We start from the raw sequence: 27,642 nt of genomic DNA, 5'->3' as shown, positions 1-27,642 counted from the left end.
TGTCTTCACTAAGGAAGACATAAACCGTCTGCCGGAAATAGCGGGTGACCGGGGGTCTAATGAGATGGAGGAACTGAGGGAAATCCAGGTTAGTCGGGAAGTGGTGTTAGGTAAATTAAATGGATTAAAGGCAGATAAATCCCCAGGGCCAGATAGGCTGCATCCCAGAGTGCATAAGGAAGTACCCTTTGAAATAGTGGATGCATTAGTGATAATTTTTCAAAACTCTTTAGATTCTGGAGTAGTTCCTGAGGACTGGAGGGTAGCTAATGTAACCCCACTTTTTAAAAAGGGAGGGAGAGAGAAAACGGCGAATTATAGACCAGTTAGCCTAACATCGTTAGTGGGGAAAATGCTAGAGTCAGTTATTAAAGATGTGATAGCATCACATTTGGAAAGTGGTGAAATCATCGGACAAAGTCAGCATGGATTTACAAAAGGCAAATCATGTCTGACGAATCTTATAGAATTTTTCGAGGATGTAACTAGTAGAGTGGATAAGGGAGAACCAGTCGATGTGTTATATCTGGACTTTCAGAAGGCCTTCGACAAGGTCCCACATAGGAGATTGGTGTTCAAACGTAAAGCACACGGTATTGAGGGTTCAGTGTTGAGGTGGATAGAAAATTGGTTGGCGGATAGGAAGCAAAGAGTAGGAATAAACGGGTCCTTTTCGGAATGGCAGGCAGTGACTAGTGAGGTACCGCAAGGCTCAGTGCTGGTACTCCAGTTATTTACAGTGTATATTAATGATTTGGACGAGGGAATTGAATGCAACATCTCTAAGTTTGCGGATGACAAAAGCTGGGTGGCAGTGTTAGCTGCGAGGAGGATGCTAGGATGCTGCAGAGTGACTTGGATAGATTAGGCGAGTGCGCAAATGCATGGCAGATGCACTATAATGTGGATAAATGTGAGGTTATCCACTTTGGCGGCAAGAACAGGAAAGCAGAGTATTACCTGAATGGTGACCGATTGAGAGAAGGGGAGATGCAACGTGACCTGGGTGTCATGGTGCACCAGTCATTGAAAGAAAGCATGCAGGTGCAGCAGGCAGTGAAGAAAGCGAATGGTATGTTGGCATTCATAGCAAGAGGATTTAAGTTTAGGAGCAGGGAGGTTCTGCTGCAGTTGTACAGGGCCTTGGTGAGACCGCACCTGGAGTATTGTGTGCAGTTTTGGTCTCCTAACCTGAGGAAAGACGTTCTTGCCTTAGAGGGAGTACAGAGAAGGTTCACCAGATTGATCCCTGGGATGGCGGGACTTTCATATGAGGAAAGACTGGATAGACTGGGCTTGTACTCCCTGGATTTTAGAAGACTGAGGGGGGATCTTATAGAAACATATAAAATTCTTAAGGGGCTGGAGAGGCTAGATGCGGGAAGATTGTTCCCGATGTTGGGGGAGTCCAGAACCAGGGGTCACAGCTTAAGGATAAGCGGGAAGTCCTTTAGGACCGAGATGAGAAAACATTTCTTCACACAAAGAGTGGTGAGTCTGTGGAATTCTCTGCCACAGAAGGTAGTCGAGGCCAGTTAATTGGCTATATTTAAGAGGGAGTTAGATGTGGCCCTTTTTGCTAAAGGGATCAGGGGGTATGGAGAGAAGGCAGGTACAGGCTACTGAGCTGGATGATCAGGCATGATCATATTGAATGGCGGTGCAGGCTCGAAGGGCCGAATGGCCTACTCCTGCACCTATTTTCTATGTTTCTATGTTTCTATGTTTCTATGTTTCTATAAACAGTTCCTTTGTCCCACACCGGCCAACAAATCCCGGCTACATAAGTCCCATCTGCCCGAATGTGGTCCATATTCCTCTCAGCCTGTTCGATCATTGTACCTGTCTGACAGTTTCATCAATATTGGGATAGTCCCTGCCTCAACTACCTCCTCTTGACGCTTGTTTCATACACCCACTACCTTTTCTTTGAAAATTGTATCCCTTAGATTACTACTAAATCTTTTCTCCTTCACATGAAACCGACGTCCTCTTGTCCTCGATTCACCTACTCTGGGCAAACGATTCTGTGCATCTACACGATCTATTCCTCTCATGATTTTATACAACTCTATAAGATCACTCCCATCCTCATGCGCGTCAAGGCATAGAGTCCTAGCCTACTCAATCTATCCCTGTAACTCAGACCCTCCAATCGTGGCACCATCCTCGTGAATCTTCTCTGTCGCCAAAAATTCCAATTTAACGGGAACCATCCCGGTATTTATTAAACCCGTGCTGCAAGAGAACTGAACCACATCTGTCCACAGCCCCCCATCCAATCATGGTCTGTTTCGGTTTGGTTTAGTTTGGTTCGTTTCGGTTTGGTTCATTTTTGTCAGCCCAACCGAGATCGCGTGAAAACCTGAATGATGGCTGAACGAATGGGGAGCTTGGGGATTGAAGGTGGAGGTGGTGGGAGCCGGACTGGTGTTCATTTGTCAGTTCTTTCCATTATGTTGAAAACTTAGATACAAAACAGGCAGAGAAGGTTTTGGCAGATGTACAAAACAATCTTTGGACAATCTCAAGAGGTATCGCAGAAATATCAGATAAACAGAATTTCACAATCTTTATAAGTAGCGGAATTAATGTGCAGCTGGGAGAAATGTAATTGACGGAATCAGAATTTCGTGAGGTATAAATAAACCTGACCGGGGACCTTGAGCTACTGGCGGTGACGATCTACCTGAGACCATTGACAGCATAGGCCACATCTTTATGTCCCACCGATATCAGCGATGGGGACTAGTAGCTCTGACCGGATATATACCCTTCTCCGTGTCGAATATTACTTTGACTACTTCATCACGGTCGTCGGACTGCTCAGTAAGTCATTATATCCGCTTGCCATTTAACACCGTTAAGAGGTTAAATTTTTGCAACTCCTCCGTCGGATCAGGAGAGTGAAGGATTGCCCGGGGTTTGTCCATCTAATATATCCGCCACGCAAACACAAGACAACAGCGTGTCTCTGAAATTACTTCAAGAAGTTGCTTATTTTGTATTTTGTTGGTAGATGTCAGTGAGAGGAAACGATGCGGGATGTCGGCGCACGATGCCGACGGGGAACTGAAGAGGGTCGCTGATGGAAGGGGGAGATGCAACACTCGGAGTGGCTCAGAAAGGTTCGCAGTGCGCGGTCCCTGCGTGGTTCCCGAGGTGAAGTTTTATACAAAGTGCGGGCTCCGGGGAAACAAATCCTCACTTTTAATGCCACTGAAAAGCCACAATTATAATCGTTTGTTTGCCGATCACTCGGACAATTGTTAGAACGGTTTCGGAAGTCTGTACTAATTCCGGATGGAGATGATAGCAACACTGGGTCCAGAGTGTCTTTCTCCCGGAATACACGGAGACTGAAGCAGCCACACACAAAGTTGGCGTTTCGTACCGTGTCTCTGCTGGACACGGCTACTTCATCTGAACACATACCACCCAAACCCACCTTCAATTTTCGGTTTAAGCCAGCATCTGCAGTTCATTCGTACACATTTCATGATGAATTGATATTTGGCTCGGGTGACTGTCATACCGCAGGGGAGCTGTAGGGGTCGTGCCTGCACCATGACCACCAACATGGAGAGCACCTTCCATCTGATGACCAGGTTCAAAAGCCGTCTGTGTTCATTTCCCCACAGGTAATTTAGTGGCGATCATCGTTATCGGACGGGGAAATTGCGGACTGTCCAGGTGCATCACTCACCATCTGGTGGCGATGGCGGCAGCAGATCTAACGGCCGTCTTCTTCAACGTGACGATATATAAAATTTACGGTGCGATTTTTCGCGGGTACTCTCACACTGTTGCATGCACGCTGCAAAGAGTGATGGCCTATGTATCCCTGGACTGCTCGGTCTGGTTAACTGTCGCTTTTACATTTGATCGCTTTGTGGCCATTTGTTGCCAGGGCTTTAAGACCAGGTACTGCACGGTTAGAATCGCCAGGGTGGCGATAGCAACAGTGTATGTGGTGAGCTTATTACGGAACATCCCCTACTACTTTGCATTTTATTCTTATTATATAGACCTGCCAATCGGGTGTTTGGAAATGCCGGAGTATTTTTTCCACCCCGGGTGGCTTGCTTTCTCTTGGATTCACACCATTTTAACCCCTCTGGTTCCATTTTTCGTTATTGTGTTGCTTAATATCTTGACGGTCAGATCCATAGTGGTGGCGAGCCGAGCCCGCAGGAAGCTCCGCGCATACGCCGGTGGCGAGAAACAGCTGGACCCGGAGATGCAGAGTCGAAGGAAATCGATCATTCTACTCTTCTGTGTGTCCGGAAGTTTCATCCTCCTGTGGCTTACGGACGTGTGCTTCTTCATGTACACGCATATTGCCAACTTACACCAAGTCCAAAGCTACGATAACCCAAGGCATTTCGCAATTTCAACTGCGAACATGCTGAAAATTCTAAGTTCGTGCACGAACACGTTTATTTATGTGCTCACTCAGTCTAAGGTCAGAGACGAACTGAAGAATGCAATCAAGTATCCCTTCACAATATGTCTTAAGATTGCTCAAAAATAAATTTGATGTAATAAATGTTAATCTGTAGTGAATATGTTAACGAGGTAACCACGGCAGCGTCGTCTATTAAGAGCTGAAACAAAGACACACTGGTGGGTCTGGGAGAGTTGCAATAAAGTAGTCATGGTGAATGTTTCGATCAACTGTCTCGGGACTGAAACAATGCGAGCTGATTGCCGGAGCAGGGAGTAAAGGGAATGAATGAGACCGGCTCTGAGTGTTTCTGGACCGGGCTACCTGTATGTGTCAGAGTAAAGGATCGTGCGCCCCCTGCAGACCGGTTGTGTCATGGTCTTATAACCGTCTGTGCCATTTAATTAAAGCCAATGGTGGATGTATGTGTTACGCATTCTATGCAAATAATAATAATAATAATAATGCATTACATTTATATAGCGCTTTTCAAACACTCAAAGACGCTTTACAGGGATTACTAGAACATAGAGAAGAAAATAAATAGATAAATAAGTAAACGAACAGAAAAAGGAGACAGAAGGTGAGATGACGGTCAGTGGTTGAAGGCAGTGCTGAACAGGTGAGACTTCAGTGATGTTTTGAATGTGGTGAGTGAGGAGGAGTCTCTGACGGTTTTGGGTAGAGAGTTCCAGAGGGTGGGAGCAGCGATGGAGAAAGCCCTGTCCCCCCAGGATCTGAGTTTTGTCCGGATGGGGGGGACAGGAGGTTGGCAGTAGCAGAGCAGAGGGTGCAGGTGGGAGTGTGTCTGTGGAGGAGGTCAGTCAGGTATCATATCATATCATATCATCATATATATCATATCATATCATGGGGCCAGGTTATGGAGGGCTTTGTAGGTCATGAGGTGGATTTTGTACTGGATTCTCTGGGGGATGGGGAGCCAGTGGAGCTTGTAAACGACGGGGTGATATGGTCACGGATCGGGGAGTGGGTGAGTAGACGGGCAGCGGAGTTTTGAATGTATTGAAGCTTACTGATGATTTTTGAGGGTGAGCCATAGAGGAGGCTGTTGCAGTAGTCCAGACGGGAGGTGATGAAGGCGTGGATGAGGGGTTCTGCAGCTGTGGAGGAGAGGGATGGACGGAGAAGGGCGATGTTTTTGAGGTGGAAGAAGGCTGCCTTGGTGATGTGATTGATGTGTTTGTCGAAAGACAGGGTTTGATCAAAGATGATTCCAAGATTCCGGATGTGAGCGGAGGTGGATACTGGGAGACCATCAATATTGAGGATGAAGTTTTGGGTGGATTTGGTGAGCGTTTTTGGACAAATGATGATGATTTCGGATTTGTTGCAGTTGAGTTTGAGGAAATTTGATTGAAGCCAAGATTTTATTTCAGTGATGCAGTTTGCAGTGTAGAGTGTGTGGTGGTGGAGATTGACTTGGTGGAGATGAGGAGCTGGATATCATCGGCGAAGCAGTGGAAGTTGAGAACATGACGGCGGATTAATTGACCAAGGGGGAACAGGTAGAGGATGTAGAGGAGGGGGCCATGGACTGAGCCTTGGGGGACACCATGGGGGAGGGTAGCGGTGGGGCATTTGCAGTTGTTAATGGAGATGAACTGGTGCCTGTCGGAGAGGTAAGATTTGAATCAGGATAGGGCTGTGCCGGTGACGTTAAAGGAGGTTTCAAGTCGGGTGAGGAAAATGGAGTGATTTATGGTGTCAAAGGCGGCGCTGAGGTCAAGTAGGATGAGGATGTTGAGGTTGCCAGCGTCGGAGGAGAGGAGAATGTCGTTTGTGATTTTGAGGAGCGCAGTTTCAGTACTGTGGTTGGAGCGGAATCCGGATTGGAAAGTTTCATACAGGTTATTGGTAGAGAGGTGGTATTTGAGTTAAGAAGCTACAGCGCGTTCCAAAACTTTGGACAGAAAGGGTAGATTGGAGATTGGTCTGAAGTTGTTTGGGGTGTCAGGGTTGAGTCCAGGTTTTTTCAGAATGGGTGTGACAGCAGCGATTTTGAGGGATTGCGGGACGATGCCAGTGGACAGGGAGGAGTTTATTGTTGCAGTGATAAGTGGAAAGAGAGCAGGAAGGCAGGCCTTGACAAAGCTGGAGGGGATGGGGTCCAGAGAGCAGGTGGCAGTTTTTATTCCTGTGAAGAGGTCAGAGAGGTCGGTGGTGGAGACTGGGGAGAACTGAGGCAGGGGTTGACAGGATAAGGGGGAGCAGGTGGTTTGAGGGGTAACAGGTGCGTTGGTGGTTAAGGTGCTGCAGATGCTGTCTATTTTGCTTTGGAAGAATGAAAGGAAAGAGGTCATAATTTAACCTATTTACAAGTAAATGTATTTATATCACATTTTGCATGTGATGTGTTCATGTACACCTTTCCTGCAAAGCGTTCTGACCGCCAAAGCCTGCTGGATCTCCACTTACCAATCATTATCATTCATTTACCCATTCCCATCCCGATTCTTCTGTCCTCTGTCTCATCGTTTGGTAAAGTGAGGCTACAAGCAAACTGCAGACGCCGCACTTCATATTCCGCTGGGGAGCTTGCAATCTAACGGTTTGAAATTTGAGTTCCAGTTATGAAGTCATGCAGCACGGAAGCAGATCTCCCCGGTCCACCTTAACTATGCAGACCAAAATGCCCCATCTAAATTAGTCTCATCTGTCCGCGTTTGCCCCATCTTCCCCAAAACCCCTCCTATCCATGTACCTGTCCTAGTTTCTTTGAAAAGCTATTACCCTACCTGCAATAACTAGGTACTCTGATAGGTCCCTCTGTACATCCACCACTCATTGCCTGAAAGAGATATCCCGCAGTTTCCTATCAAATCCTGGCATTCTCATTTTCAGCCTTAAACCAGTGTCCACTACTTTTTGATTTCCCAATCCTGGACCGTTCACCCTATATATTCCCTATGGTGTTTTATGTCAGATCATGCTTGTGCCGCCTACGTTCCCATGAAATGCCTGCCAGCTGAACCACTCCCCAGAGCTCTGGTCCTCAAGTCCTGGCAAATCGTGAATCGTCTCTGCACGGTTTCCACCTTAATGACGTCCTTCCTGTAGCTGGGTTACCAAAGTGAGCACTGTACTCTAAATGTGGCCGCACCAAAATCTTTTCAAATTTGACATGCTCAACCGCTATGCACAATATCGTGAATGATGAAGCTCAGTTTACCAAAATACTTCGCTACTACGTATAGCTCTCATGGTATTATGAATGTGCACACCTTGATCGCTCTGTTCTACCGCACTCCCCATGGTCCTGCCTTTCACCGTGAAGCTCCTACGCCATCCGACTCCCAAAATCCAACACCTCGCACTTATCTCCATTAAATTCCACTGGCCATTCCGCAGCGAGGTTATCTAGCAATTTTAGACAACCATATTTAATGTCAGTTAATTTGCCATCGTCAGCAAACTTGCCTTTAGTTTAGTTTAGTTCAGTTCAGTTTAGTTTAGTTTAGTTTAGTTTAGTTTAGTTTAGTTTAGTTTAGTTTAGTTTAGTTTAGTTTAGTTTAGTTTAGTTTAGTTTAGTTTAGTTTAGTTTAGTTTAGTTTAGTTTAGTTTAGTTTAGTTTAGTTTAGTTTAGTTTAGTTTAGTTTAGTTTAGTTTAGTTTAGTTTTGAGACACAGTATCGAAAGAAGCTCTTCGGCCCACCGATTCCGCACCGACCAGAGATCCCCGCACACCAACACTAATCCTACACACACTAGGGACAATTTTACATTTATACCAAGCCAACCAACTGCAAACATTTCAGTGTGGGAGGAAAGCGAAGATCTCGGAGGAAACCCACGCAGGTCACGTGGAGAACGTACAAACACCGTATAAACAAGCCCCCGTTGTCAGGATCAATCCCGGTTCTCTGGCGTTGTAACGCATTTCAAGATACCTCACAGGCCCTTCGGCTCTTCAATTACTACCTTTTCCTAGGGCCCCACTGCATCAGCTTTACTATGGATGTTCAGTCATTCTACAACTCCATCCCTGACCAGGAAGGCCTGAATGCACTCCGTTTCTTCATCGACCGCAGAACCAGCCAATTATCCTGTACTAACACTCTCCTCCGCCTAGCAGAGCTGGTCATTACTCGTAACAATTTATCCTTCAATTTCTCCTACTTCCTCTAAATCCAAGGCACAACTATGAGCACTCGTGTGGGCCCCTGCTATGGCTGGCTCTTTGTAGTGTACGTCGAACAATACCTGTGCCCTATCCCCGAACTGCATCTCTGCTACATTGACGACTGCATCGGTGCCACCTCCTGCACCCATGCAGAACTCACGGGCTTTCCCCGCACTGCACTCAAATCATTTTTCCAAACTGCACTACTAATTTCCATACTGCACTCAACTTCACTTGGACCATCCCCGACATCCGTGGGATTGATCCCTGGGATGGCGGGACTGTCATATGAGGAAAGATTGAAAGGACAAGGCTTATATTCACTGGAGTTCAGAAGGATAAGAGGGGATCTTATAGAAACATATACAATTATAAAAGAACTGGACAAGCTAGATGCAGGAAAATGTTCCCAATGTTTTGCGAGTCCTGAACCAGGGGCCACACACAGTCTTAGAATAAAGGGGAGGCCATTTAAAACTGAGGTGAGAAAAAACGTTTCCAACCAGAGAGTTGTGAATTTGTTGAATTCCCTGCCACAGAGGGCAGAGGAAGCCAAATCACTGGATGGATTTAAGAGAGAGTTAGATAGAGCTCTAGGGGCTAGTGGAATCAAGGGATATGGGAGATGCCAGGCACGGGTTATTGATTGGGGACAATCAGCCATGATCACAATGAATGACGGTGCTGGTTCGCAGGGCCGAATAGCCTCCTCCTGCACCTAGTTTCTATGTTCTGTGTTTCTATCTCCCTAACGTTTCTTGATCTCACTCTCCCCATCACAGGTGATATCCTATCAAATGACATATAGTATGAACCGACCGACTCCAACAGCTATCTAGACTACACTTCTTCCCACTATGTCTCCTGCAAAGACTCTATCCCCTACTTCCAATTTCTTCGTCTAAGACACATCTGCAGCTAAGGTTAAGTGTTCCACACCAGGACATCCGAGATGTCATTATCCTTTAGGGAACGTAGTTTCCCCAATTCCATCATAGATGAAGGCCTCACACATGTCTCGTTAGTACCCCGCAGCTCTCGTCTTGCTCCCCCACCCCCCCAGTCGCAACAGGGACAGAGTCCCTCTCGTCCTCACCTTTCACCCCATCAGCAGTTGCATACAGCACACAATCCGCCAACATTTTCGCAACCTCCAATGGGATCCCTCCACGAGCCACATTTCCCCATCTCCACCCCTTTTCTCTTTCGGCAGTGAACATTCCTTCTGAAACTCCCTGTTTAAATCGTCCCATCCTACCCAACCCATTCCCTCTCCAGGTACGTTCTCCTTCAACCGCAGTGAGGCAGAGGTTTACTTGCATCACCTCCTCCCTCATCTACCGTATCCGCTTTTCCAGGTGTGGACTCCTACATAGCGGCGACGCCAAGCATAGGCTCGGTGATCATTTCACTGAAAACTTCCGCTCAGTCCGCCAAGACTTACACGATCTCCCGTTTGTTAAACACTTTAACCCCTAAACATTCCCATACTGACCTTTCTGTCCTGGACCTCCTCCACTGTCAAAGTGAGGTCCAATGCAAATTGGAGGAACAGCACCTTATATTTCGCTTGGGCAACTTACAACCCAGTGGTATGCATATTGACTTATCTGGTGCAGAAACTAAATGCTGGGGTAACTTAGAGGGTCAGGCACCATCTCGGGAGAGAAGGAATGGCTGACGTTTCGGATCGACACGATTATTCAGGCTGATGTCAGGGGTGGGGGGGGGGACAAAGATAGAATGTAGTCGGAGAGAGGAAGAATAGTGGGAGCACTGGGAATGGGAGGGGATAGAGAGGGAAAACAGGGAATATCCCAAGTTAGAGAAGTCAATGTACATACCGCTGGGGGGAAACTACCCAAGCGAAACATGAGGTGCTGTTCCTCCTATTTGCGCTGGGTCTCACTCTGACAATGGAGGAGGCCCAGGACAGAAAGGTTAGATTGGGAACGGGAGTTGAAGTGCTGGGCCACCGGGAGATCAGGTAGGGAGTTAAGGCTGAGCGGAGGTGTTCAGCGAAAAGATCGCCGAGCCTGCGCTTGGTCTCGCCGATGTGGAGAAGTTGACACCTGAATCAGCGGATGCAATAGATGAGGTTGGGGGAGGTGCAGGTGAACATCTGCCTCACCTGGAAAGACTGTTTGGGTCCTTGGATGGAGTCGAGAGGGGAGGTAAAGGGACAGGTGTTGCATCTCCTGCGGTTGCGGTGGAAAGTACCTGGGGAGGATATGGTTTGGGTGGAAAGGGACGAGTGGACTAGGGAGTCTCTGCGGGAACGGTCTCTGCGGAAAGAAGACAGGGGTAGGGATCGGAAGATGTGGCCAGTAGTGAGATCCCGTGGGAGGTGGCGAAAAATTTGGAGGATAAAATTTTGCATGCGACGACTAATTGGGTGGAATGTGAGAACAAGGGGGACTCTGTCCTTGTTACGAATATGGGGAGGGGGAGCAAGTGCGGGGCAGCGGGATATTGAGGAGATCCTAGTGAGAGCCTCATCTATAATTACATCTCTGATACCATTGAATGCAACCCCTCATCCTGCGCGCAAATGCGGCGTAGGCAGAGGAATTGGGAGAAAGGGATAGGGCCTTTACAGGAAACTGGGTGGGACGAAGTGTAGTCAAGATAGTTATGGGAGTCAGTGGGTTTGTAGTAGATGTCGGTCAATAGTCTGTCTCCTGTGATGGAGATTCTGAGATCCAGAGACGGTAGGGAGATGTCACAGATGGTCCAAGTAAATTTGAGAGCAAAATGGAAGTTAGTGGTGAAGTTGCTGAAGTCAGTGAGTTCGATATGGGTGCAGGAGGTAGCAACATTGCAATCGTCAGTGTAGCGGAGGTAGAGTTCTGGGATAAGCCCAGTGTACCCCTGGGTCAGGGATTGTTCGACGTACCCTACAAAGAGGCAGGCATAGCTAGGGCCCATGCGAGTACCCACAGCTATGCCTTCGATTTGGAGGAAGTGTGAGGAGTCGAAGGAGATATTGTCGTGGGTAACGACCAGCTCTACTCGGCGGAGGAGAGTATTGGTGAATAAAGCAAAGGTAACCCTTGCTTTCTCTTTCTCTCTATCCCTCCCCATCCTAGTGCTCCGACCAGTCTGATTGTGCTCCTGACATTGCAGGAGGACAATCATACCTCGTTGTCAACTCCCCGCAGCTACCAATGATCTATTCTACATGTTACTTTATCTCCGTTCCCTTTGATCTCTCGTTTCACTCTCGCCTAACTCTCTTTCTGAAGGGTCTAGAATCGAAACGTCACCCATTCCCTCTATCCAGAGACGCTGCCTGTCGTGCTGAGTTACTCCAGATTTTTATGTCTATCTTCAATCTGTGTGGATCAGTTTCAACGTCACCTCCTCACTGACCATCAACACAGGTCCACGTCAGGGCAGTGAGCTTATCCTCCTGCTCTACTCTCCTTACACCCCGGACTCAGCGGCCAAACACGGCTCCAATGCCATCTCTATTCGCCAATGGCACCACGACAGTTGGTTAAATCATGGATTTTGATGAGTCAAATTACAGATAGGAGACTGAACACAGGCCCTATCCCCGAACATTGATGCAAATAAAACTCTCACTCAACATAAACAAAAACAAGGAACTATTTATTGACATCAAATTGTAAGATAGTGAAGATGGGTGTCAAAACTGCAGCAGCATCTTAATCGGCTGGTCAGGTGGGCTGAAGAGTGATTAATGCAATGTAATTCTGAGGTGTCAGGTGCTTCATTTTGGGAATTCTAACATGGTCAGCAGTCTGACCGCCACGGTGAACGGCAGGGCTCTGGGGAGTGTTGGAGAGCAGAGGGATCTTGTAGTACAGGTACATAGTTCGTTGAAAGTCGCACCACAATTAGATGGAGTTGTCAAAAAGCTTTTGGCACAATTGCCTTCATCAGTCAGAATGCTGGATATAACAGAGGAGAGGTCAGATAAGCCGTTGTTGAGGCTGCATATAGAACATTTTGTTCAGTTCTGGCCACGAAGTTATAGGAAAGATGTTATCAAGCTGGAAGGGATGCAGAGAATATTTACGAGGAAGTTGCCATTACTCGAGGGCGTGGGCTATAGGTAGAGGTTTAGCAGGCTGGGGCTCTATTCCTTATAGAGGTTGATAAAATCATGAGAGGAATAGATATGGTAGACGCAGAGTCTCTTGCGCAGTGCAGGTGCACCGAGAACCAAAGGATTTAGGTTTTAGGTTAGTGGGGAAAGTTGTAGACAATAGACAATAGGTGCAGGAGTAGGCCATTCAGCCCTTCGAGCCAGCACCGCCATTCAATGCGATCATGGCTGATCACTCTCAATCAGTACCCCGTTCCTGCGTTCTCCCCATACCCCCTCACTCCGCTATCCTTAAGATCTCTATCCAGCTTTCTCTTGAAAGCATCCAACGAACTGGCCTCCACTGCCTTCTGAGGCAGAGAATTCCACACCTTCACCACTCTCTGACTGAAAAAGTTCTTCCTCATCTCCGTTCTAAATGGCCTACCCCTTATTCTTAAACTGTGGCCCCTTGTTCTGGACTCCCCCAACATTGGGAACATGTTTCCTGCCTCTAATGTGTCCAATCCCCTAATTATCTTATATGTTTCAATAAGATCCCCCCTCATCCTTCTAAATTCCAGTGTATACAAGCCCAATCGCTCCAGCCTTTCAACATACGACAGTCCCACCACTCCGGGAATTAACCTAGTGAACCTATGCTGCACGCCCTCCATAGCAAGAATATCCTTCCTCAAATTTGGAGACCAAAACTGCACACAGTACTCCAGGTGCGGTCTCGGAACATAAAGGGTAACCTTTTTCACATAAAGGGTGGTGGCTGATCAATGAGCTGCCGGAGGAGGTAGTCGAGGCAGGTACTGTTGCAACGTTTCAGAAATATTTAGACAGATACATAATTAGGACAGGTTTAGAGGGATATGGGCCAAACGTAGGGAGGTGGGACGAGTCTACATGGGGCATATTGATCGGTGTGGGCAAGTTTCCATGCTGTATGAAGCTATGACTCCACAATGCCCCACTGCCCCTGACACGGTGATATCGGTGTCTGACACCACGTCAAATCAACGTTCAGGAGGGTGAATGCACGCAAAGAGTCCGGCCCAGACAGTGTACCTCCCCGAGCGCTAAAGCACTGTGCGGATCAACTGGCTGCTGTATTCAGGGACATTTGCAACCTCTCGCTTCTGCAGTCTGCGGTTCCCATTTGCTTCCAAAGGGTATCTATCGTTTTGGTTCCCAAGAAGAGGGGTTGGCAGCAGAGTGGCGCAGCTGGTAGAGCCGCTGCCTCACCGCACCAGCGACCTGGGTTTCTGTCTGTCTGTCTGTTTGTGTGGAGTCTGCAGGTTGTCCCGCTGAACACGTGGGTTACCACCGGGTACTCCGGTGTGGTCCCTCGTCCCAAAAACGTGCGGGTTGAAAGGTTAATTGGCCCTCCGTAAAATCTCCCCATAGTGTGCAAGGACTGGATGCAAAAGTGGGTTACGTAGAAACAGTGTGAAGGGGTGATCGATGGTTAGTGTGGAGTTGGTGGACCGAAGGGCCTGTGTCCATACCGTATTTCTAAACTAAACCACACTTAGAGCATCAATACCTGCCTCAATAATTATTGCCTGGTAGCACTTAATAAAACGCTTCAGCAGGTTGGTTATGATGTGAGTCATCTCTTCCCCCAGAAGTGACCTGGATCTGCTTCAGTTGGCCCACATCAGCAGCAGATACGATCTCACCAACTCTCCACTTTGTTCTGGGCCTTCTAGATAACAGGAACACATAATTCAAGCTGTAGTACACCTTGGTGACACAGTCACGCAGCGGGAGAGTTGATGCCTTACAGCGCCAGATAACTGGCATCATCTGCTTTGATAGATCGTTTTAGACAATAGGCAATAGGTGCAGGAGGAGGCCATTCGGCCCTTCGAGCCAGCACCGCCATTCAATGTGATCATGGCTGATCATTCTCAAACGGTACCCCGTTCCTGCTTTCTCCCCATACCCCATGACTCCGCCATCCTTAAGAGCTCTATCTAGCTCTCTCTTGAATGCATTCAGAGAATTGGCCTCCACTGCCTTCTGAGGCAGAGAATTCCACAGATTCACAACTCTCTGACTGAAAAAGTTTTTCCTCATCTCCATTCTAAATGGCCTACCCCTTATTCTTAAACTGTGGCCCCTGGTTCGGGACTTACCAATATTGGGAACATGTTTCCTGCCTCTAACGTGTCCAACCCCGCTTCGCTGAACACCTGCGCTCGGTCCGCATTAACAAAACTGATCTCCCGGTGGCCGAGCACTTCAACTGCCCCTCCCATTCCCAGTCTGACCTTTCTGTCATGGGCCTCCTCCAGTGCCATAGTGAGGCCCACCGGTAATTGGAGGAACAGCACCTCATATTTCGCCTGGGCAGTTTGCAGCCCAGTGGTATGCATGTCGACTTCTCCAACTTTAAATAGTCCCTCTGTCCCTCCCTTTCCCTCCCCCTTCCCAGATCTCCCTCTATCTTCCTGTCTCCACCTATATCCTTCCTTTGTCCCGCCCCCCTGACATCAGTCTGAAGAAGGGTCTCGACACGAAACGTCACCCATTCCTTCTCTCCCGAGATGCTGCCTGACCTGCTGAGTTACTCCAGCATTTTGTGAATAAATCGATTTGTACCAGCATCTGCAGTTATTTTCTTATACCCTTAATAATCTTATACGTTTCGATAAGATCCCCTCTCATTTTAGTTTTCATACCCTACCCTTCCATATCTCTAATCTCCCCCCTCCCCTGCCTCTCAGTCTGAAGAAGGGTCTTGACCCGAAACACCACTCATTGTTTCTCTCCAGAGATGTTGCCTGCCCCGCGGAGTTACTCCATCATTTTGAGTCTACTTGGTTCGATCCAGACTGTGGGTGCTGTCTGTCCAGATTATGTGCATTCTCCCTGTGACCGAAGATAGTCGCCAGCAGCTGGAGTAATTCAACGGGTCAGACACCATCTCCGGAGAAAAGGAATAGCTGACATTTCGAGTCGAGATCCTTCTTCGGACTGAGAGTTAGGGGAAAGGGAAACGAGAGGTATAGACGGTGATGTAGAGAAATAGAGAACAAATGAATTAAAAATATGCAAAAAAAGTAACGATGATAAAGGAAACTATAAGCAGTGGCCTTGGTTAAAATGTGTAGAAACGAGTCTAGACAGTATAGACTGTAGATACACGAGTATAGACAGTTTCTTCCTGGACTCCCTGTGACCTGCATGGGTTTTCTCCGGTTTCCTCGCACAAGTTCAAAGATTTGTAGAGTAATTGGTTTCGGTGAAATTGTAAGTTTTGTACGATTGTGGACAGGGATCGCTGGTCGGCCAGGACTAGATGGGCCAAACGGGCTGTTACTTTTTTTTCTTTTTTCTTTTGAGATACAGCGCAGAAACAGGCCCTTCGGCCCACCGAGTCCGCGCCGCCCAGCGATCCACGCACATTAACACCATCCTACACACAATAGGGACAATTTTTACATTTACCCAGTCAATTAACCTACAAACCTGCACGTCTTTGGAGTGTGGGAAGAAACCGAAGATCTCGGAGAAAACCCACGCAGGTCACGGGGAGAACGTACAAACTCCATACAGACGTTTCCACGCCTATCTCTTAAAAAACACACCGGTTCCTGCTCTGTCTTCAACACTGTCACTCGAAAGGCTAATTGCTCACTTTGCTAGCACATCTACTAAATTTGGAACAATGCAGACAAGATTAACGTGGCCCCTACGCAAGGATGACGCACAAATTAGAGAACCGTTCCATATCTTTATGGACGGTACAGTAAAGCAGCTGGTAGAGCCGCTGCCTTACAGCGACAAAGACCTGGGTTCGATCGTGACCTCGGGTGCTGCGTGTGTCTGTGTGTGTGGAGTTTGCACGCTCTCCCTGTGACCTGTGTGGATTTCCTACTTGTCCTCCGGTTTCCTGAAAAATTATGATTTGTTAAGTATTAGGTTTATTGGTGTCACTTGTAGAAAGGTACAGTGAAAAGTATTTTTTTGCATGCTAACCAAACAGATCAGTTATTTCATACACAAATACAATCGTCAAACTAGAGCGAAAATATAGAGTGCAGAAAATAGCTCATAAATTCATACGTTATATGAGCAGAATCAGGCCATACGACCCATCGAATCTAATCTGCTATTCAATCAAGATTCATCTATCATTCCCTCTATAACCCCTGACACGCGTCCAAATCAATTAATTCACTAATCAAGCAGTTAGCATGTAGCACATCAGTTCCATAAACAGGGTACAATATTCAAAACGGAGTAAAGATGCATCGGACTGTATCTAGCTTATGAAAGAACCAAAGACAAAGACCAATGTCCTGAATGTGATAGAGGTGAGCCGGACAGTGCCCTGGATTATAGACGGATCGATTAGAAACCTGGTAGCAGAGGAAAGGAAGCTGTTCTTGAGTCTGGTGGTGCGTCTTTCCAAACTCTGTACCATTCTCGCAATGGGAGCATTGAAAGAAAGAAGGACTCGGGTGGGTGGGTCAGGTCTTTGAATACATGGACTGCTCCTCCTGCTCCCCCTCCGATACTGTGAACCTGAACGCTTCAACCTCTGGGAAATGCTTTGCCGTCATGCATTGTTCAACATTTTATCATTTACTTCATCAAGGACTTGGCAATTGCCGTTTATCAGATAAGGTGACCTTTCCAGTCCGTGACCTGTTCCACCAGTTACTGTTTGGGATATTTTCTCAGGCGGATATTGAAATCAGATGGTTGCAAAGGAGTGTAGTTGAACGGAACCAAGACAAGGCTATTATTTATTCCTGTAAAATGTAGAAAGTAGCTTCTGTGGCACGGTGGAGCAGCAGCAGTTGGATAGGTTTACACAATAGGTAGGATAATTTATAGGTGTAGGATAGTGTACGGGGTGATCGCTGGTCGACGCGAACTCAGTGGGCCGAAGGACCTATTTCCACGATGTATCTCTAAATGAAACCTTAATAAAGACAATTGACATACGGTGAGAATACGGCGTCAGCGAAGGCAGCCTTGCCAACAGTCTGTCTGTCTTTTCGTCTTTTTTATTTAATTTTTTAGTGTGTTTTAACATGTGTTAATGTTCTCTGGTGTGTTTTATGTGCGGCTGGGGGAGGGGGGAGGGGGAAACATTTTATCAATCTCTCCCGGATGATTCCCGGAATGGCGGGACTGTCGTATGTTGAAAGGCTGGAGCAATTAGGCTTATATACACTGGAATTTAGAAGGATGAGGGGGGATCTTATTGAAACATATAAGATAATTAGGGGATTGGACACATTAGAGGCAGGAAACATGTTCCCAATGTTGGGGGAGTCCAGAACAAGGGGCCACAGTTTAAGAATAAGGGGTAGGCCATTTAGAACGGAGATGAGGAAGAACTTTTTCAGTCAGAGAGTGGTGAAGGTGTGGAATTCTCTGCCTCAGAAGGCAGTGGAGGCCATTTCGTCGGATGCTTTCAAGAGAGAGCTGGATAGAGCTCTTAAGGATAGCGGAGTGAGGGGGTATGGGGAGAAGGCAGGAACGGGGTACTGATTGAGAGTGATCAGCCATGATCGCATTGAATGGCGGTGCTGGCTCGAAGGGCTGAATGGCCTACTCCTGCACCTATTGTCTATTGTCTATTGTCTATTGTCACCTTGCTGGAGATGCGATTGTTTCCCGGATCGGGTCTCCGGTCGCTCTGCGTCCTAACATCGTGGAGATGGCGGCCTTGCTCGAGACTGATTTTGAGCCACACCGCGGGGCCGTGGATGTACCATCGGAGCCTGCGATCCGTTGCCTCGGATCGACGCTTCAGCCACGGCCTGCGGATTTCAACATCGAGGGCTTGCAGTCTCAGGTAGAGACTGATGTCGGGAAGCTCCAAGCCACACGAGGTTCAACTAGCCCCGACAGAGGGGACGATCGCCCATCCCCCCGCCCACCGCGATGCGGGAGCTTCATTCCCCGATGCGGAGATCTCGACCGTCGGCTGCGGGAGCCAAGATCGCCCCGACAACAGAAGGTTCTAATGCCCCGAGCGCGTGAAAACAAAGAAGGGTAGAATCTTAAACTTTTTTGCCTTCCATCACAGTGAGGAATGGAGGGAGGGGTGGGGTCGCTGTGTAGATGTTAATTTTAAAAGTTAATTCGGTTGTCTTGTTGCTCTTTATTGGTATTACTGTATGGCAAATCAAATTCCTCGTTGGTTGCAAAACCTACCTGGCTAATAAAGTACTAATATGATTATGAATATGGTTGTGACAATGGGGTGAGACTAACACTTGTTCAAAGTTTGTGTAGGGTAGTGTGAGTGTGCGAGAATCGCTGGTGGCGTGGACTCATTGGGCTCAACTCAATAAACTAAACTGAACTTTACTTCCCCGGTGTGGGACGAATAAAGGAATATATTTTATACTAGCCCGTTCTTCATAGGGTTACCATTGTAACCTGCGGAAATCGCGTTTTTCCCTTTAAAATAAAGTGTCTGTTCAAAACAAAAAAAGAATCTCAATGGGGGCGAGAGGAGGGGAGTGGGGGGGGGGGGGGGGTGGGTGGGGAGGGGAGGGGTCGGTGATGAGGGGGGAATGGGGTGGGGGAGACACTGACACCGTCCTGCCAGCGGCCATCAAATTTCTCCTTCACTGTGGTACCGTGCTCCTCCAGGGTAGGGGGAGCGCAATTAAAGGCGGTACACGGAAGGGGAGAGGGTGTGACCGATGAGCTCTGGACCCAAAGCCTCTCCTGTATTTGTGTAGCACCCTCAACCCCCTACTCCATCACCCTTGTCCCCCCACCCCCCACTCTCCCATCTTCCCTGACCCCATCGGCCCTTCTCCCCACCACCACCCATCCTCCCCAGTCCCACTCTTCCCTCCTCCCCAGTCCCACTCTCCCTCCCAGCCCCACTCGCATTCTCCCCACCACCCTTCTCCCCCACCACCACCCCTCCTCCCCAACCCACCCTGCCCTCCTCCCTAGTCCCACTCTCCCTCCCACCCCCACTCGCACTCTCCCCACCCTCCCCTTTCCACCAATTTCCCCTCCCCCCACCCCCCCCCATTCTCTCCTCCCTCAGCCCCACTTTCACTCTCCCCAGCCCCCCTTTCTCCCACTCTCTCCTCCCCACCCCCGTTCCCCCACTCTCTCCTTCCCCCACCCCCCGTTCCCCCACTCTATCCTCCCCCACCCCGCATATTCTCTCCTCCCCCAACCCCACTCTCTCTCCCCCAGCCCCAATCTCACTCTCCCCCACCCCCTATCTCCTTCACCCCTCCTCATCCACCCCGCCTCCCCCACTGTCTCCCCCCACCCTCATCCCCCTCCCACCCCTACCCTCCACCCACTCTCCCCACCCGCATTCTCACTGTCCCCCTCCCTCCCACCTCTCTCCCCTCTTCCCCACCCCCACTCTCTCCTGATCCCCACAGTCGCCCTTTCCCCCTACCTGCCACCACCAACTCCCTTCCCCCCACACCCGTCTCTCCTCCTCCCACCCTTCCCCTCCTTTCACTCTCACTGTCAACTTCCCCCCCGCCCACCTTCCTCCGTCCCTCCCTCCCTCACTCCCTCCCAGCCCCACTTTCTCCTCCCCTCACCACCATTCCCCTTCCCCCCAGCTGTCCTCCTCCCCAGTCCCACTTTCCCTCCCACCCCCACTCTCTGCTCCTCCCAACCTCCAATACCCCCCAGGATCGGGTTCAGATCCATCTTCAGACGAAGCTCAGCCTGAAGAAGGGTCTCGACCCTAAACGTCAACCATCCTTTCTATCCAGAGGTTCTGCCTTTCCCGCTGAGTTACTCCAGCATTCTGTGTCGGTTTTGTGTAACCTTTCTTGTTGATTTTTCCATATGCATAAATACACTTAGAAAATTCCGGGATTAGAGGGTATGAGCCACAGGGAGAGTTTGGGCAAACTTGGATTATTTTTTCAGGAAGACCGGAGATTGAGGGAAGACCTGATTGAACATTGGAAAATGATCACCAATACGTCCACGATTTCTTGAGCCACCTACTTGAGTACCCTCGGGTGCAGACCATCAGGCCCTGGGGATTTATCAGCCTTCAGTCCCATCAGTCGACGCAATACTATTTCTCTCTTAATGCAAATTTCTTTCAGTTCCTCTGTCTCCCTTGATCCTCTGTCCACTAGTACATCTGGCAGATTATTTGTGTCTTCCGGAGGGAAGACAGATCCGAAGTACCTGTTCAACTCTCCCGCCATTTCCTTGTTATCCATTATAATTTCACCCGTTTCTGCCTTCAACGGACCAACATTTGTCTTTATTAATTGTTTTCTCTTAACATGCCTAAAGAAGCTTTTATTTCCTTATATATATTCTAGGCCAACTTCGCTCCGTGCCTCATATTTTCACCCCGTATTGCCCTTTTTGCTATATTCCGTTGTCATTTGAAAGTTGCCATTCCTCTGGCTTCCCACTTCCCTTTGCTATCTTATACATCTTTTCTTTTAGTTTTATTCCATCTCTCACTTCCCTTGTCAGCAACGGTTGCCTCTTACTCCCCTTGGAATCTTTCTTTCTCTTTCGAATGAAATGACCCTGCATCTGAATTGTGCACAGAAATTCCTGCCATTCCTGTTCCACCGTCATTCTTGCTAGGTCCCTTTTCCATTCGACCTTGGCCAGCTCCTCTCTCATGCTGTCATATTCCCCTTTGTTCAACTGCAACACTGACATTCCTGGTTTAACCGTTTCCCTCTCAAATTTCAGATGAAAACTAATCATATTATGGGCACTACCTCCAAGCGGTTCCTTTACCTTGAGTTCCCTTATTAAATCTGGTTCATTGGACAACACTAAATCCAGAATTGCCTTCTCTCTGGTAGGCTCCAGTACAAGCTGCTCTAAGAATCCATCTCGGAGGCACTCTCCAAACTCCCTTTCTTGGGGTCCAGAACCAACCTGATTTTCCCAGTCTACCTGCATATTAAAATCCCCGTTAACTACAGTGACGTCGCCTTTGTTACATGCCAATTTTAACCCCAGCTGCAACTTACACCGTATATCCAGGTTACTGTTTGGGGGTCTGTACATAACTTCCATTAGTGTCTTCTTACCTTTATAATTCCTCAACTCTATCCACAGTGACTCGACGTCGTCAGTCCCAAAGTCACGCCTCGCAAGGGTCTGAATTCCATCCCTCACCAACAGAGTTACTCCATCTCCTCTGACCTCCTACCAGTCCTTTTTATGGGACGTATAACCCTGAATAGTCAGTTCCCAGTCCTGATCCTCCTGCTGCCACGTCTCTGTAATCCCCACAATGCCATAACTACCAATCTCTAACTGAGCCTCAAGCTCATCCACTTTACTTCTTATACTTTGCGCATTCATACATAGTAGATTTAATCCATTGCTCATCTCAGCTTCCACACTGATTCCTATTACACTTGGCCATTCTCTCCTATGGCTTCGTGAACTTTCTGTCCCATTAATTCTGGGGTGTTGCTTAGTTATTCCTATACTCTCTTTCCCTTTAACTACACCATTTTCCAACCGATCTGAAAGACCCCCCCACCCCCCATCCACTATTTGGCTTAAATAGCATATGGCGAGGCTCAGCGTTTCCTAGCTGAAGAGCAGCAAAGTTGCAGAAGAAATTTCCAGAGACCTTGATGGCAACCTGGTGGACACACCCCATGATGACCAGGACATCACTGACGAAGAGTGGGTGGCATTCAGAGATGCAATGTACTCCATCGCCCTCGAACACCTCGGGCCAGCTTCCCGCAGCAACCAGAACTGGTTCGACGAGAACGATAAAGAGATACAGGCGCTGCTATCAGAGAAACACAAAGTGTTCAGTGCATCGCAAATCCAGGGCTACGCAGACAGTCACGACACCAGGCGTTTCTACGACGCATTGAAGGCTGTGTATGGACCCCAGTCCTCTGGCTCCTCTCCCTTCCTCAATGCAGACGGGACCCAGTTGCTGGCAGAGAAGAAGCAAATTCTGGAGAGATGTGCTGAACATTTCAACCAGGTCCTCAATCGCCCTGGTAATATCAACGACGAGGCCATCATTCGCCTACCTCAGATGGAGATCAACCAGGACCTTGACAACCTCCCGACAGAAGAAGAAGTCACAAAGGCCATCAAGCAACTTTCCTGTGGCAAAGCACCTGTATCAGATGCAATTCCTGCTGAACTGTACAAAGCAGGAGGCCCTGTCATGATGCAGAAGGTGACTGTACTCTTCCAGTCCATGTGGAATGAAGGGAAGGTCCCACAACAGCTGAAAGATGCCAGCATAGTCCACATCTACAAGAGGAAAGGCAACCGCCAGTCTTGCGACAATCATCGAGGCATCTCCCTCCTATCCATAACTGGGAAGATCTTGGCTCGCATCCTGCTCAACCGTCTCATTCAACACCTTGAGCAGGGTCTCCTTCCAGAAAGCCAGTGCGGTTTCCGTGCTGGACGTGGAACTGTCGACATGATCTTTGCTGCACGCCAACTCCAGGAAAAATGCCAGGAGCATCACAGCGACCTGCTCGTGACCTTCATCGATCTGACAAAGGCCTTCGACACTGTCAGCAGAGATGGCTTGTGGAAGATAATGCAGAAGGTTGGCTGTCCCAGCAAGTTCATCACGATTGTCCGGCAGTTCCATGACTGCATGATGGTGAAAGTGCTCGATGATGGAGACGAATCGGGAGCCTTTCCAGTGACAAACGGCGTGAAGCAAGGATGTGTGATTGCCCCTACACTCTTCAGCATGGTCTTCTCTGCCATGCTGACTGATGCCTTCCGTGACTGCCAGGATGGAATACACATCAGATACAGGACTGACAGCAGGCTGTTCAACCTCAGGCGCCTGCAAGCTGTTACAAAGGTGAAGGAGACCATCATCAGAGATTTCTTATTTGCTGATGACTGCGCACTCAACGCCAGCACAGAGCAGAAGATGCAGCATGAAATGGACTGCTTCTCACAGGCCTGTGACAACTTTGGTCTCCCAATTAGCACCAAAAAGACTGAAGTTATGTACCAGCCCGCGCCTGGAAATCCCTACCAGGAACCACACATCACGGTGAATGGGCAGAATCTACAGGCAGTTGATAACTTTACCTCTCTGGGTAGTACACTCTCGCGAGTGGTTAACATTGACGCTGAGGTCAACGACAGGATTGCCAAGGCCAGCGCTGTCTTTGGGCGACTCCGTGAGAATGTTTGGGAACGGAGAGGACTCAGCCTTACCACCAAGCCGAAGGTCTACCATGCAGTGGTACTCACCACTCTTCTCTATGCCAGTGAGACCTGGACTGTCTACAGCAGACATGCCAAATAGATCAACCACTTTCACTTGAACTGCCTACGCAGACTCCTTCACATCAGGTGGCAGGACAAAATTCCCGACACAGAGGTCTTGGAACGGGTCGGAATTCCCACCGTCCACACCCTCCTACGGAAAGCTCAAGCCAGATGGGCAGGCCATGTCGTCAGAATGCCCGAGAGTCGACCGCCAAAACAGCCTCTGTATGGAGAACTGTGTCAGGGCAAGTGCTCAGTAGGAGGACAGAAGAAACGGTTTAAGGACTGCCTCAAAGTGTCCCTCAAAGACTTGAACATCAACCTCAGCACTTGGGAGTCTCTTGCTCTGGACCGTCCAACCTGGCGTAGCAAGCTCACCACAGGAGCCCGTGCAGCAGAGAACAGACGCACTGCAGAGGTCCAGAGGAAACGCCCGCGCGCAAGGCCCGGGCTACCTCCACTTCCACCGCAGCACCCATCCACTTGTATCCTACGTGCGGGCGTGCCTTCCGGGCCCGGATTGGCCTCACCAGTCACTTCAGGACCCACAGTTACCAATCCTTCAACTGAAAGTGAAGTCATGGTCAACTTCGAACCCGAAGGACGAACAACAACAACACAGCACATTGTGTCACTCCATCAGTGCTACCCCCATATTGTGTCACTCCATCAGTACTACCCCCACATTGTGTCACTCCATCAGTACTACCCCCACATTGTGTCACTCCATCAGTGCACTGCACAGTGTGTAACTCCATCAGTACTACTGCGCAGTGTGTCACTTCATCAATACAACTCCAAAGTGTGTCACTCCATCTGTACCAACCCACAGTGTGTTAATCCACCATTACTACCATACATTGTGTCACTCCATCAGTTCCACTGCACAGTGTGTCACTCCATCAGTAATGCCCCACAGTGTGTCACGTCGTCATTAAATCCCACAGTATGACATTACATCATTACAAACACACATGTTCACACCCTCAAACATAGTCAAACACGCACACACACATACCCGCGCACGAAGACACACACAATCTCTCAAATGCAATCACAAACAATCAAATATACTCTCACACATTCTCACATACAATCACACGTACACATGCACTCACACTAACAGATATTCACACGCACTAGCACGAAGAGACACGCACTCATTCGCACATACTTACACACGAACACATTCTCTGACAACACCATCATATACTCTCCCACACACACACACACACACACACGCACGCACACACACACACACACACACACACACACACACACACACACACACACACTATCAAAGAATTACATACACAAACACTCTGACAAACTCACATCCCACATATTCTCTAACATTCTCACAAACAGCCACACACACGCACAGACGCAAACACTGTCCTTCACAAACCCACATGCACTCTCCCACTCAGAGACACAGATACATTCAATCGCACTTGCATCCACACTTACTAATGCTCACACACTCACACGCACACTCACACACTCGCACAGACACACACACACACACACACACACACACACACACACACACACACACACAAATATAGGCACTCTTACATACTCTACCGCTCTCTCACACGCAGACCCGCATTCACACGTGCACATTTTGGGATTGAGTGTTTCCTTGGATGTTCGCGGCGAGCAGCGCAGCGCAGCGCAGCGTGGTCGGGGTGTTCCCGGTGACCGGGGCCAAGCCCTTCAGTCGGCCCGGTCGGCCCGGCTCGCCCATCGCGGATGGCGATGGGAACCGCGCCTCGGGAGCGAGGTGGGATCCGCGGGAACCGCAGAGACCGTCGGAGAGCGAGGAAGGCCGCCGAGAACGAAGGGGCGACCCGCGGTGCGGCGGCAGGCAGGAGATAGTTTGTACGGCCAACGTTTGTAACTTTACCGGCGTCAAAATGTGGCGACGCTTTTGTACTGCCTAGGTGAGGTATGCTGCATGATGTTACCGGGTTGTCTGCAAAACTAAGCATTTCACTCTACCTGGGTACGTGATAATAAGGTATCACTGAATCATTGAAATTCCTTCAACCGCATACACTAACGCATACGCACACACACCGACTCATTTGCACAGTCTAACACATTCACACTCGCACACACGTGCTAACACACTCTTGCACGGACTCGCACACTCACACGGTCACACACAATCAATATCCAATGCGAGTCAGGCTGCACCTCTGGAGAAATCTAGTTGAGTATGTCAGTTCAGTGCAGTTTATGATCACGTGTACCGAGGTACCGTGAAAAGATTTTGTTGCGTGCTACCCAGTCAGTGGAAACAAAATACATTATTACAGTCGAGCCATTTACAGAGTATAGATACATGATAAGGGGGATAACGTTCAGTGGAAGGTAAAGCCTGCAAAATCCGATCGAGGATCGTCCGAGGGTCACCAATGAGGTAGATCGTAGTTAAGCACTGCTTTCTGTTTGTGGTTGGATGATTCCGTTGCCTGATAACAGCTGGGAAGACGCTGTCCCTGATACTGGAGGTGTGCATTTTCACACTTCTATACATTTTGCCTGATGGGACAGAGGAGAAGCAGGAGTGGCAAGGGTGCGACTCGTCCTTGATTATGCTGCTGGCCTTGCCGAGGTAGCGTGGTTTATAAATTGAGTCAATAAATGGGAGGTTGCTTTGTGTGATGATTTGGACAATTCGCAGCAATTTCTTGCGTTGTTGCATGGAGCTGTTCGCAAACCAAGCTGTGATGCATCTTGATAAAATACTTTATATGGTGCATCTGTCGAAGTTGGTGAGAGTTGTAGAGGGCAGGCCGAACTAGCTAAGCCTGCCAAGGACATGGATGGGTGAAGTTCGGTTCGAGACCCTTCTTCAGACTGATTCTGGTGGGAAGGTGGAGAAGGCTGGAACAGCAGGACAAAGCGAGTTGAATGATGAGTGGGTGAATACCGTTTTTATAGTTAGGTGGTTGAGACCAGAGGTTAAAAGATAAAAGTTGGGAGATAAGGATTGAGCAGGTTGGAATTATACAGAGAGAGGAGGGAATATCGGTTGAAGGTGGAGATGGAGGTGGATGAACAGGTGAGAGTCCGCGTGAAGCAAGAGAAAGAGCGAGGGAAAAGAGGGGAGTTGCACGTTAGTTACCTGACATTTGCTAATGTTCATACCATTAGGTTGCAAGGTTCCCAAGCGGACTATGAAGAGGCGTTCTTTCTGTTTTAATGTAACCTCTCTGGCGCTGGTGGAGGCCCAGGACAGAAAGGTCAGTGTGCGAGGGGGGTTACAATGGCTAGCAACGGGGAGATCCGGCAAGCCTTAGCACAACGAGGGTAAGTGTTCGACAAAAAACGGTCGCCGAGTCTCCATTTCACCACGCCGATGTAAAGGAGGCCATATCTGGAACACCACATGCAGTAGATGAGATTAGAGGAGGTGCAGGTGAACATCTGTCTCACCTGGAACGGCTGCTCGAGCGTGAGGGAAGGGGTATAGGGACAACTGTTACATCCCATGGTGGCTAACCGATTTAACGGCACTTGCCAAGAAAGGCGTTGGAAAGAGAAGTGATGGCAAGTGATGGAGGGTTGGGGAAATGGATAGAGAAATAGATCGTACAAAGATAAAAGGGAGAGGTAGAGAAGACGAAAGAAGAGGTGGAGGGGGGGTGAACTATCAAAGGGAGAGTGCGAAAATGAGGAGAGAGGTGAGTTCAGAGCGAGTGGGTTGGCAAAAGGGGGAGAGGGAAGCATCAGAGAGATA

At 48.6% G+C, this 27,642-nt stretch overlaps 2 protein-coding genes and 1 non-coding gene across 3 annotated transcripts in view; all 3 read left to right on the top strand.

Annotated features, from left to right (window-relative positions):
* Positions 1-2,741: 2,741 nt before the first annotated feature.
* LOC144609314 (putative G-protein coupled receptor 139) lies at positions 2,742-4,534 on the top strand. Its single transcript, XM_078427745.1, has 2 exons — positions 2,742-2,829; positions 3,642-4,534. Exons 1-2 carry the CDS (start codon positions 2,742-2,744, stop codon positions 4,532-4,534), a joined length of 981 nt encoding a protein of 326 aa, XP_078283871.1.
* Positions 4,535-16,291: 11,757 nt separating this feature from the next.
* Positions 16,292-16,398, top strand: LOC144609760 (U6 spliceosomal RNA). The gene has a single exon (XR_013549357.1). It is a non-coding gene; the product is annotated as a U6 spliceosomal RNA (small nuclear RNA).
* A 752-nt stretch (positions 16,399-17,150) lies between these two features.
* The window catches only part of LOC144609313 (misshapen-like kinase 1), a 174,738-nt gene continuing 164,246 nt past the window's right edge, over positions 17,151-27,642 (top strand). The window contains 2 exon segments of the mRNA XM_078427744.1: positions 17,151-17,291; positions 22,210-22,620. Coding sequence (XP_078283870.1) covers positions 17,151-17,291; positions 22,210-22,620 — 552 coding nt within the window.

Source organism: Rhinoraja longicauda, chromosome 34, assembly GCF_053455715.1.
Source record: "Rhinoraja longicauda isolate Sanriku21f chromosome 34, sRhiLon1.1, whole genome shotgun sequence".
In the NCBI taxonomy this organism is placed as follows: Eukaryota; Metazoa; Chordata; class Chondrichthyes; order Rajiformes; family Arhynchobatidae; genus Rhinoraja; species Rhinoraja longicauda.
This window is presented reverse-complemented; position numbering and strand designations above follow the sequence as displayed.

Bases quoted from the DNA above. Each gene is read 5' to 3' on its own strand.
- LOC144609314 (XM_078427745.1), top strand. From the start codon at position 2,742: ATGGGGACTAGTAGCTCTGACCGGATATATACCCTTCTCCGTGTCGAA. The intron at 2,830-3,641 runs GTAAGTCATTAT...ATTTCCCCACAG, and splicing joins CACGGTCGTCGGACTGCTCA to GTAATTTAGTGGCGATCATC.